The sequence below is a fragment of the Microcebus murinus genome, chromosome 20 (genome assembly GCF_040939455.1).
Source record: "Microcebus murinus isolate Inina chromosome 20, M.murinus_Inina_mat1.0, whole genome shotgun sequence".
NCBI lineage: Eukaryota > Metazoa > Chordata > Mammalia > Primates > Cheirogaleidae > Microcebus > Microcebus murinus.
Genome location: NC_134123.1, coordinates 18,528,499 through 18,540,688, shown reverse-complemented (window position 1 = coordinate 18,540,688; position 12,190 = coordinate 18,528,499). Strand labels below are relative to the sequence as shown.

General features: G+C 52.5%; 1 protein-coding gene across 1 annotated transcript in view; it reads right to left on the bottom strand.

Annotated features, from left to right (window-relative positions):
- Window positions 1–1,113: 1,113 nt before the first annotated feature.
- BEAN1 (brain expressed associated with NEDD4 1) overlaps window positions 1,114–12,190 on the bottom strand; it is a 35,443-nt gene continuing 24,366 nt past the window's right edge. The window contains exons 4-6 of the mRNA XM_075995576.1: window positions 6,585–6,848; window positions 3,207–3,357; window positions 1,114–2,074 (exon numbers count right to left, since the gene is read on the bottom strand). Of these exons, the coding sequence (XP_075851691.1) occupies window positions 1,735–2,074; window positions 3,207–3,357; window positions 6,585–6,848 (755 nt within the window). The 3' untranslated portion in view covers window positions 1,114–1,734. The remainder of the gene's footprint in view (window positions 2,075–3,206; window positions 3,358–6,584; window positions 6,849–12,190) is intronic.

Sequence of the window (12,190 nt, the reverse complement as noted above, 5' to 3'; positions counted from 1 at the left end):
AAAAGCTGTTCAGCTCCATCCCTCCAACACTGGCGAGTAGATAGGGGAATTGTATCTTTTTATTTCCCCTGACAGCACGCTCTAGAAATTGCAGAAGCAGGATGCAGTTTTTAAAAGAGTCTCATCCCTGGAGAGTGCATTTAAAAGGCTATACAGTACAGTGGACAGATATTTTTTGCCTAGAAAACAGTACACCGCAAAGGTGTCACTGTATAGAACTGCTTGTAAACACGGTCCCTCCCCCAGGTGTCTGGGGCTCCAGGACACAGGATGCTACAGAACCTCTGGGTGGCTTCCTTCCAGCTCCGTACCAGAAAAAAATGCTATTTCTACAGAAAATAAAATTCATCTTTGCCACCCCTCTGTTTAAGAAAGGAATTACTGAATCGTCTTAGCCCTTCGTTGGAGGAATTGAAATGTGAGGAAGAGGATGGATGGGTGGGGAAGAGGATGGATGGGGTGCTGTTGATTAAGGGCAGGGTGTTGGCTGCTGGCGATGCTGGCAGGGACACTCCTCACTGATTCGTGGCCACCAAGCTTGGCAGGCTGGGTCTTTAGGAATCACCTCTGTTACCTGCGTGGTCTTTGCTGGAAATTGCTGGGGTTCCTGGGCCAAGATCTGAGCCTTTCCACAACGAGGTGGACCCCAACAAGCCCCTTTTGTGGCAGGACAGTGGCAGTGAGACCGAGACACAACCACTGGTCCTCTCGTGGAGGCGTGGTGGCATCTATGGGGCTCACATCCCCTTTATTTTGTCTCTGCAGACACCCTGGAGGGGCAGGGCCAGAACAGGTCGACTTGCCATTCCCAGCTGTGAGCTGCCACCCAGGAGGACAGCGCCAGCCCTGGGGTCTGCTCCATCCATTCAAGCTCAGGCCACAGTGGTCAGCTGGGCAGGGGCTGAGCGAGGGGCCACTTCTCTGCCTTGGTGTGGTGTCCAGGTAGCATGGCGGGGAGGCCACCTGGAGAAGGGCAATGGCCTCATCTTCCTTGAGGACCCTCTATCCTGGGCAGTAGTTGGACTGACATGGGAACAGCTGTAACCCATGACCCCAGCCACCCCCCCCCCCCGCCACAAGGGCCCTGTTCCTCCCCAGCAGCTTCTGAGATAACCCCACTAGCACCACCAGACTGAGGGTGCTGGGTTAGGGAAGGGGCCTGGCGGGCTGTGAGGGCCTCCAGGTTATACCTGAGCCCCCAGACCTGTGTCCCCAACCCCATAAGTGGCAGGGTGGTGATGTTGTGGCTCTTCTGCCCTTGAATTGAGAGATAGGCACAGCGCACAGTGGCCTCTCACTGGGGCCTGTCCCCCCTCCCAGGAGGACAAGCTGGCCCTGGGGTCAGGGTTGGGGCAGGCAGCTGACCTGGGATGGCCAAGTAGTTTCCGGAGGCAGAATCAGAATTTGGGCACGGACTGCCGGGAGAGGGCAGAGACGGCCCCGTGCTTGCTCACCCATCCTCCCCCAGCGCTGTCTCCAGAGGCACGACCAGCAGGCTGGGAGGAGGAGGTGGGAAGCCGCAGGTGGGTTTTGAGTGGGTGCGGTGGGCCTGTGTGTGCACGTGTGTACACACAGGTGAGGCATGTCTAGCTGTGTGTGTGCACATGGGTGTGTGAGTGTACATGTCTCTGTGTATACAAGTCTCATATGCATGTGTGTGTGTGCGTGTGTGTTTGTGCCAGTGGGGTGTGGCCCAGCCTGGAGGGACCTGCAGGCCCTGGCCGGCTGGGTCACTCATATGATCCTCTCTGGGCCAGAGGCGGGGGCCCGGGTCGGGGTGGGTGAGTCCTGTGAGCCCCTCGGCCCTGGGCCGGGTCCCGGCAGTGGCAGCAGGCCCGATGGGGGGCCGGCCCCACACACTGCCTCGTACGGGGGCAGCGTGTCCATGGAGACGGTGCGGACGCCACCGTGGCCCGGGGTCCTCTGCTCCTGCTGGTGTTGGCGGGGGCCGTGGCCGCTGCCCGAGTCCTGGGTGCCACCCAGCGTGGAGCAGGAGCCCGTCAGCGAGTAGGGCGGCGGTGCGTCCGTGGGGACGTACAGCTGAGTGGCCCCTGGCCCCGTGCACTCCTCGTAGCTGCGAGATAAGAGGCTGCCTCAGCGCCCTGCAGAGCCTGGGCCTTAGGGCTGGGTGTGGGGGTCTGTCCCTAAGGGCCGGGGGCCTATCTGCAGGGACAAGCTGCCCTGGCTGTGGAGCATGTCCCCTGCTAGGCCCTGTCCCCTGCAGGCTGCCAGACACCCCTTGGCCTCAAGTCACTCCAAAGCCGCCCTTCTAGGTTTAGGAAAGAGTCCATGGGCCCCTCTGAACCACCACGCACAGCAAAGATGCGCCCACTGCCCAGAGAGGGCCGATGGGGCCCGGGTGGCCCCTCTGCACACAGGAGGGGGCCACTGAGCGCCCCCAACAAAGGCAGGTTCCCATGTCAGCCTGTCCCCCCGGGTCACGTCCTCTCGTGCTCTCGGCACCGGTGCCTTGCCACCCGTGACCTTGGGGCAGTAACGATGACAGTGCTAGGCAGAGCCAGCAAGTGCCAAGTGCCACGTGCTGGGTGCGCTGCCGAGCGTTTGACCTGCACGATTTCGTGTCATTTTCATAACTGTCCTGTAGAGCAGGTGTTGCTACTGTGGCCATTTGAACGATGGAGAAGCAGGCACAGAGAGGTTAAATAACTTGCTTAAGACCACACAAGAAAGGATTTCCAGAGCGAGTCAACCTTGGGGCCATGAGATGCCAGCGTGTGCGTTCGTACCGTCTTTGCCACCCTGGTCCTTGGTGTTACTTATAGAAGCACAGCGAATTTTCTCCCTGGGGAGGGGGGGTTGATCGCATGGGCACTGAAATAACCTCACACCACCCTGGCCCAGCCTCCTGGGGAGACACCTGCAGGAACAGATGCCCAGGGGGCTCTGGGCAGCTGCCATGGAAGCCCCGAAGCTGCAGGGGCATTCCCAGCAGGCCTGCTCATGGCCTGAAGGAGCTGAGCTTGCCTCTCTTCCTTTCCTAGCACTCCCTGGTGACATCTGCTGAGTCACACACCACCTCAGGGGACCCGATTGGCCAGGAGGGGTGAGGAGATGGCCACAGCCACCACGCAGGTGGTTCCTGCATTTATCCCATGTGGAGAGGCACCGTCATTTTCCCTGGTAGGGGTGTCCTCGTGTCCAGAGCCCCGCCCTCTCGTGCCACTTTGCCCACGTGGCCTCCTTACCCTGGAGGAGAATCTGGGTACAGCTCCCGGAGCACCGTGGCATCCATGTCCCCATCAGAGCTGACGTCCAAGGGTGGGGGCCAGTCCTCCGTGGTGCTGCAGGCATAGCGCGTCCTGTGGCTTGAGCGGCTGTATGTGTGTCCGTCAGGCACTGTAGGGAACGGACCATCAGCCTGGGCCTCAGGCCGGTACCCAGGCATGGCCCTTACGAGTCTGCCTGAGACCACCGAGGCTCCCATCTCCCCTCTCCGGGCACAGCTCCCTTTTTCCTGCAGAGGCAGCGCCAGAACGTGCGTGCCATTGCAAGGCTGGGCATGAGGTCGCAGAGAGGAAGCAGAGCTGGCTCTGTCCAGGTGGGACTCCCAGGGCGGTGGCAGCCTGCCCTGGGAACGGCCTGGTCCTGGGTAGCGTGTTGTGAGCTTTGACAGGGGTAGCTCTGGGGCTGTGGGAGCAGGGACAGGCCTGCCCAGCCTGGAGGTCAGGGAGGGCTTCCTGGAGGAAGCGCTGCTGGAGCTGAGCCTTGGAATTAGCCAGGGGTGGAGGGGAAGGCCAGGAGGAGGGAACTGATCAGCTTGAGCCAAGGAGGGAGATGAGAAGAGTGTGGTGTGAACAGGGAGCTTTGAGCTGTGAAGTCCAGCTGGAGCATGAAAAATGGGGAGGGGAGTAGAAAGAATGAGGGCTGCAGACAACCCTGGGATCAGCCCCCTACTCCAGTCACATACTGTTCCCTTTAGTTCCACATACTGCATTCTCCTTTGGGGTTTTCAATCACACATTAGCACATCAAAGGCTCTGAAAAGTCCTGCATCTAAGAAACACATTTAACTGTGCTTGTCCAGCATTTGACCACAGAATCTTACTTTCTTAGACCTAGTGACACTGCTTAGGAAATGCCACTGGGGCACAATCCACTCATTCTACAGCTGAGGTTCAGGGAGGCCTGGTGACTTGCTAGAGGACACACAGTGAGTAGCAGGGCCAGAGGGCAGTGGATGTCTTGACTCCTCACCGGCTAAGCTCTCCACCTCCCAGTTTCTGATAGGTCTAGTCGCAGCTGGGAACAGTGGGACCTGCAAAGATGGCTGGGGCATGAGGTCTCCCCAGCCCCAGGGCTCCCAAGTGACTCCTCCCCTCTAGGGGTGGGGCTTGGCACCAGGGGCGGGGCTCTGACCTCTCTTTGTCCTGGGTGGCCATTCCCATTCTACAGACTCAGAAGCTGAGGCTCGGGGTTACAAGCCTGGCAAAACCTGGAGCTGGAATTCATGCAGTTTGTATAACCCCAAAGACTGCTTTCCCACTTCTCTACTCTCTTTTTCCCACTCTTGATACAAAGTGAATGGAAAAATCTAGATTTGAAACTGCAGGTATAATATGGACACTGAGAAAGCTCTCAGATGAAAATATTACAAACATGTTAACGGTGGCTCTGTCCAGATGACAAGATCATGACCTTTTATTTTCTTCTTTATATTGTCTGCATTTTTCAGGTTTTCTACAGTGAGCGTATATTACTTGACCACTAGGAAAAATGAACCCAATAACACATACTGTAAAAAAGGAAGCTGAAGTGATATTTGTTTCCCTTCAGGGCTTCGGCTGAAAGATAGAAATTTTAGAAGGACTTTGGGAAGAAACTAAGGAAAGATGTAAACACAAAACAACACAGTGAGGCTAGAAGTTGAACCAGGGCCGCCAGGCTCTGGGATGGGGTCCTGTCCCGGCCAGCATCGCCAGGGAAGGGCCTTGGGGCTCAGGGAAGAGTTCTACCTGCAGAGCAGGAGGTTGTGGTCCTCACGCAGGGATTCTTGGGGAAAAGCAAGGGCTGTTTCCAGGACCTCAGTGGGGTGGCTACGGCGACATCCCTGAGAGCCGTTAGGGCTGAACCCAACTGCGTTTACTCTCTCCTCTTGGGCTGCTTTTTCTTGGGCCTCCCAGAGGCTGAGCATCTCAGGGAAACTGAGGCTGCTCTGAGGTGTTGCTTGGGCCCCCAAGTCTAAGATGAAGGCTGGGTGGCCCCAGGCCTGTCCCTTAACCACTCCGACCTCAGCTTCTGACCTGCAGATGAGAAGGGTGATAAAAAGTAGCCACTCCCTAGGACCATGGGGAGGACTTTGCACAGAAAGTGCCCTCAGGCACTGGCCATCACCGCTGGGCCTCTGCTGGCTGCTGCACGTGCCCCTTAATTCCTTAATTCCTTACTCAGTGGACTCTGTGACAAGGGAGAGGAAATGCCCCAGACCTGCTGGTTAATCAGGATGTGTTGGGGGAGGGGAAGAGGGCTGATGGGATCCAGTTGGATCTATTTTTAACATGTTTCCTTTCTTTCTTTTTCCCCAACTTTTCCTGCCCTGGATGGGGACAGCCCTGTGGCTCTGGATCCCAGAGGCTCCAGTCACTTCCTCTGCAGTGTGAAGGGACCTCCCCGCCTGGTGGGTGGCCTCAGATGAGCAGGGATGGGGGTGGAGTGGGAGTTTGAGAGGGGTGGGAGGGGGCTGGCTTTTTCCTGCCATTGAAAATTGTCTGAAAATTGAATGCAAGTGAGTTCCTTCCTGCTGCTTTTAGACCACTGGCCCTTCTAGGAATGAGACAGAATCAGGTGGCTGCATCCTGTAAAAAGTTCAAGCATTCTGGCCAGAGGGACCCTTCTGGGACTGTCACCCAAGAATTAGCCAGCAACTCTGTTTAAGGGTGGTTCTAATAATCGGGAGACCCTCAAATCGGTGCTATTTGCACTCTGCAGGCTCTCTGGGGACAGCTTTAATTCACTCGTCATTCATTCCATCCATCCGTCTGTGCATGTATTCATATGCTCACCCCTACCCCCACCCATTCCCCTGCCCTCCTATCTGTCCATCTTCCCACCCCTCCACCCACCCATACCTCTATCCATCCACTCCGCATGCCACTCAGTTCACCCATCTATCCATTCCTTTGTGCCCCTATTCCTCTACCTCTCCATTGGTCCACCCTTCCGTCCACCCATTTATCCACTGGTCCCCTCCACCCATCCATCTCTCTATCCTCGCGCCCATTCTTCCACTCAACCCTCCATCATCCATCTGCCCATCCCTCCATCCTTCATCCCTGTATCCAGGCACCTGCTGGACCAGCACGGCAGGGGCTGGGGAGCAGTGACACCCTCCCTCTGACCTTCGGCCTCACTCTTGGCAGACAACAGGGCCTCTCATGCCCCTGAGAACATTATGGTGGCACCTGTGAGCTCTTCCTGGCCACCCAAGACTTCTAGGGTGCCTTCCCTGACCACCTCGCCCCACCCAAGGCAGAGCTGCCAGCTCCTCGATGCCTCCTGGGTTGCAGTCACAACTGGACGGGAGTCCCAGGGTCCCCGGGCCCGGGCCGGGGCGGGCGGCAGCTCACCATGGCCGTGCTCGAACTCCCGGTGCCGGTGCCGCCGGCGGTGGTGGTGGTGGTGATGGTGGCGGCGGTGGCGGTGGTGCCGCCGCTGGAGCCGGGCCTGCCTGTCCCTGCGGATGCTGCCCACGATGATGGTGATGCAGGACAGGATGATGACCACCCCTATGACGGCACTCGCCACCAGCACCGGAGACACGAGCAGGTGGCTGTGCTCTGAGCTCTCTGAGAATGTCGGGTAGAAGTAGCTGGTGCGGTTGTATCGCGCTACTGCGGACAGACAGAGGGGACACTGAGCGGGGCCCGGCCCGCCACGCACCTTCCTCCCCCACCCCTGCGTAAATGGAGGACAGTCTGGGGTCAGGCCCGTGGGCTCCATCCTGGCCACTCCTGGCCTTGCCCTGCCGCCTGCAGGAGCCTCTGGGAGTGGGGCCTGACCGCCATCCACTTCGATGAAGCCCTAGGAGCTCTACAACTAATTCTCAGATAGGAAAAGGGAAACTCAGAGAGGGCAGTGGACTTGCCTGAGGTCACACAGCATTTTAGTGGCAGAGGCTTGAATCCAAGACTCTCAGTGCTAGACCAGGAGTCTCCGCCACCAAGATATGAGTTTGAAAGGTCAACATGACTTTACCAATGTCTTGGGAAGGGGTGGGGGATGTTCAGGGGGACAGAGTATGAGGAAGGACTCTGCTGGCCTCAGGCAGGCCTAGGGGCTTGGATCAGGTCAGGGCAGGTTTCCCAGGGGAGGTGAAGCAGAGGTGATAGTGGAGGGTGAGAACGGGTTAGCTCGGGGAAGGCAGGGGAGGCATCCAGGCAGGACAGAGGCACAGAGAGGTGGGAGGGGACTTCTGGGAAGTGGTGTGGTGTGAGAGACAAGAGGAAGGGGCAAGAACCTCCTCTAGGGCTAATGGCTGGGTCTCCAGGGGCCCTAGGGAAGGAAGCTCCTGGGACCTGGTGACTTTGTCCTCCCAGGGCCCTAGGGGATGGAGTCCTGGGGAAGGGTCAGAGTCAGCCAGGGGCAGCCACAGGTACCCACTGCCTTGCTCAGGGACAGATAGCACCTCATTAGTGAGTGCCTTGGAGTGCCACTTAATTCCCTCCATCTCATCCCCACGGGAATGCAGTTCTCTCCTTTTACAGATGTGTGGACTGAGGCTCAGCACTGGTGAGTGACTATCTTGTGGTCACCCAGTTACTCTGTGGCAGATCCCTGCTAGAAATCTAGGTCTGGCTTCAAAGTCCAGGGCTCACTCTCCAGTGTCCCCTGCCCTAGCTTGGAGTCCTTCCTGAATTCTCCCGGCCTGATCTCTGGACAGCATCAGGGAGCCAGCTTCCGACACTCAATGGACCACAGGGGCAGGAGCAAGCGTGGGGAGATGCTAGATCATTCCTGGGCCCTGTTCTGAGAGGGTCCCCTTGCGTGATCTCCCAGAGCCCATGTCCTGGTCCCTGCTTTGCATCGGTTGCACATCAGCATGTGTGGTTTCCATGACTTCTGTCTGATCACTCTCTGTGTTCTCAAACTCAGCAATGGGGCTGGGCACACCAAGGTGCCTGATGCATGTACTGAGTGAGTGACCAAGTGGGGAAATGGGCAGGGAGGCTTTGAGCTGTCCAGGGGCATGTGGCCTCTGTCAAGCAGAGTTTGGGTGGCCACCTACAGAGTAGCTGTAGGAGGGCACATGAGGGCCTGGACATCTACCAATCAGAGGTTGGACACTCAGCTTTGGCTGCTTCCCCCTTCCCATCCCTTCCCAGCACTGGCTCCAAAAGCCTCCATCGCATTCAGCCTGTGGCAGAGACAGGTGTTAAAGCACAAATGCAGGACCTTAGCTGGGGCTAAAACATGCCCTGGGGGCATTTCTGGCCCATGCTGGTCGTTCTTGCAGCCTACTGACCTTCATCAGGAGGGGCTGGCTCAGAGGATGGGCCAGTGAGTCATCCCAGCCTGAGATCCAAGCCTTTGCTGAAGGTCACTGGAAGATGCTCCCCTGCAGAGGCATGTGCTAGGGAGAAGGAGCTCCCCGGGCTTTGACTGGGCATGCGTGCTCTGGACCCTGATGTAAGCATGCTGGGGTGAGTGGATTCCTGGGATTCTTTGAGGGCCGAACACGGGCCTCTGTTTCCAGAGCCCCTACTATGTGTAGGATCAGTGCTGAGAGCCCACTTTATCCTTGGAGCTATGTTCATTCAATTCTCCCCATTTTATAGGTGAGGACACTGAGGCTCAAAGATATTAAATGTCTTACCCACAGTCATACAGCTAGTATAAGACCAAGCCAGACTGTCTCTGGGCTTTGGTCTCCCATTTAAACTCCCATAAGGAGTCACATTAGAAGCTCTCTAATGTATAACAATAATAGCACAAAAAGGGGGACGAGGGGATAGAGTTGTATAGGAGTAACTTAATTCTCTTAATATAAGTACAAAGTAGGTTCAGGTAAGTTAAGATGTATATGGTAAGTCCTAGAGCAATCACTAAGGACATAACTCAAATATAGTGAAAAAAATCACTGAGGAATTAAAATATTACACTATAAAATATTCACTTAAAGCAAAAAGAAGATATAGAGGAACAAAAAATATACAATACACAGGACATATATAAGACAAAAAGTAAAACAGCAAATGTAAATCCAACAGTATCAATAATAACTGCATCAATAATAATGTGAATTGATTAAACAATCTAATTGAAGGCAGAGATTGTCAAGCCAGGTAAAAAATAAGATCCAGCAATATACTGTCTATATGAGTCTCACTTCTTGAGAACCAAAGACACAATGAGGTTGAAAGTAAAAGAATGAAAAAAAGATATACCATGCAAATGGCAATCATAAAAAAGGTAGAGTGGCTATAATAATATCAGAAAAAAATAGGCTGGGTGTGGTGGCTCACTCCTTTAATACTAGCACTCTGGGAGGCTGAAGTGGGAGGATTGCTTAAGCTAAGGAGTTTGAGACCAGCCTGAGCAAGAGTGAGACCCCATCTTTACTAAAAATAGAAAAAATTAGCTGGGAATTATGGCACATGCTGATAGCACTAGCTCCTCAGAAGACTGAGGCAGGAGGATTGCTTGAGCCCCGGAGTTTGAGGTTGTTGTGAGCTATGATGACACCACTGCACTCTAGCTGGGATGGCAGAGAGAGACCATGTTAAACAAAAGAAAAGAAAACAAACAAATAAAATGAAACAAAAACAAACAAAGAAAAACCCATAAAAAATAGACTTTAAAACAAAAAATGTCATTTGCGATAAGAGGGACATTTAATAATTATAAAAAGGTTAATCTATCAGGAAGTTATAACAATTATGAACATGTATGCACCTAACAAAAGAGTCCCAAAATATGTAAAACAAAGTCTGAAAAATTGAGGGGAAATACATACAATACAACAAGAACAGTTGGAGACTTCAATACCCCATTTTCAATAAGTTATAGGAAAGCTAGGCAGAAGATCAATAAAGTATGACATGAACAACACTACACAAACTAGGTCTAACAGACATCTGTAGAACATTACACCCAACAACAGCAGAATAAACATTCTTCTACAACACACATGGAACTTTCTCCAGATAGGCCATATGAAGCTATAAAACAAGCTTAATGGATTTTAAATGATTGAAATTATACAAAATATGTTCTCTATCATAATGAAGTAGAATTGGAAATTAACAGAAAGAAATCTGTGAAATTCACAAATATGTGGAAATTAACACATTAATAAATAACCAATGAGTGAAAGAGGCAATCATAAGGAAAATTAGAAAATCCTTTTTTTTTTTTGAGACAGAGTCTCTCTTTGTTGCCCAGGCTAGAGTGAGTGCCGTGGCGTCAGCCTGGCTCACAGCAACCTCAAACTCCTGGGCTCAAGCAATCCTGTCTCAGCCTCCCAAGTAGCTGGGACTACAGGCATGTGCCACCATGCCCGGCTAATTTTTTTCTATATATATTAGTTGGCCAATTAATTTCTTTCTATTTATATTAGAGATGAGGTCTCGCTCTTGCCCAGGTTGGTTTCGAACTCCTGAGCTCAAACAATCCGCCCACCTCGGCCTCCCAGAAGATTACAGGCGTGAGCCACCGCGCCCGGCCTTAGAAAATCCTTTGAGATGAATTAACATGACATTGCCCCAAAACTTGTGGGATGCAGCTAAAGCAGTGTTTAGAGGAAAATTGATATCTGTAAATGTCACATTAAAAAAAGAAAAAAAGATCTCAAATAAACAAACCTAACCTTCTACTTTAAGATGCTGGAAAAAGAAGAGCAAACTAAATCCTAAGCAAGCAGAAGGAAGGAAATAATAAAGATTAGAGTGGACATTAGGGAAATAGAGATGAGAAAAACAATAGAGAAAAAGCAATGAAACCAGAAGTTGGTTCTTTAAAAAGATTAACAACATAGACAAGCCTTTAAGTAGAATGACCAAGCAAAAAAGAGAAGACTCAAACTACTGAAATCAGAAATGAAAGAGGGGACATTGCCACAGACCATATAGAAATAGGAATTATCAGGGAGTACTATGAACAATTATATGCCAACAAATTGGATAGCTTGTATGAAATGTACAAATTCCTAGAAGGACATAAAACTAAGCAAACAGACTCAAGAAGAAGCAGAAAGTTTGAATAGACCTATACGAAGTAAACAGATTGAATTAGTAATATAAAAAACCCCAAAACTTTCTACAAGAAAAGCCCAGGACCAGGTAGCTTCACTGGAGAATTCTACCAAACATTTAAAGAATAAATAATAACTTTAATGGGCATAGGTTTTTAGTTTGAGAAGATGAGAAAAGTTCTGGAGATGGATGGTGGTGATGGTCACACAACAATATGAATGTACTTAATGTCACTGAACTATACAGTTAAAGCTGGTTAAAATTGTGGCTCACACCTGTAATCCTAGCACTCTGGGAGGCTGAGGCGGGAGGATTCCTTGAGCTCAGGAGTTTGAGACCAGCCTGAGCAAGAGAGACCCCGTCTCTACTGAAAATAGCAAGAAATTAATTGGCCAACTAAAACCATATGGAAAAAATTAGCCGGGCATGGTGGCGCATGCCTGTAGTCCCAGCTACTCGGGAGGCTGAGGCAGGAGGATTGCTTGAGCCCAGGAGTTTGAGGTTGCTGTGAGCTAGGCTGACGCCACGGCACTCACTCTAGCCTGGGCAACAGAGTGAGACTCTGTCTCAAAAAAAAAAAAAAAAAAAAGGTTAAAATGGTACATTTTATGTTATATATATTTTACCACAATGAAAAATGCTAAAAAAAGAAATGATACCAATTTCACAAATTTGTCTAAAAAACAGAAGAAGAGAGAACACGTATCCACTCATTCTCTCACCTTCAGGGCCAAGGGCAGGACCTGGGGGTGTCAGGGACACCAGCTGTCCATGGGGAGGGTAGGAGTGTGTGGGGCTCGCCCTGCTGTGGAATAGTGGGCTGGCTCCGAGAATCTTGCCCCCAGCAGGGATCTGGAATGTTCTGTTCTGACCCCAGCTGCTGCAGTGGTTTGGGACGCACTGGTGGCTCCACGATCCGAGGCAGACACACTGCTGGAGAGCTGGCCGTGGCAGGGCTGCAGGTGCCCAGACCACAAACCTGG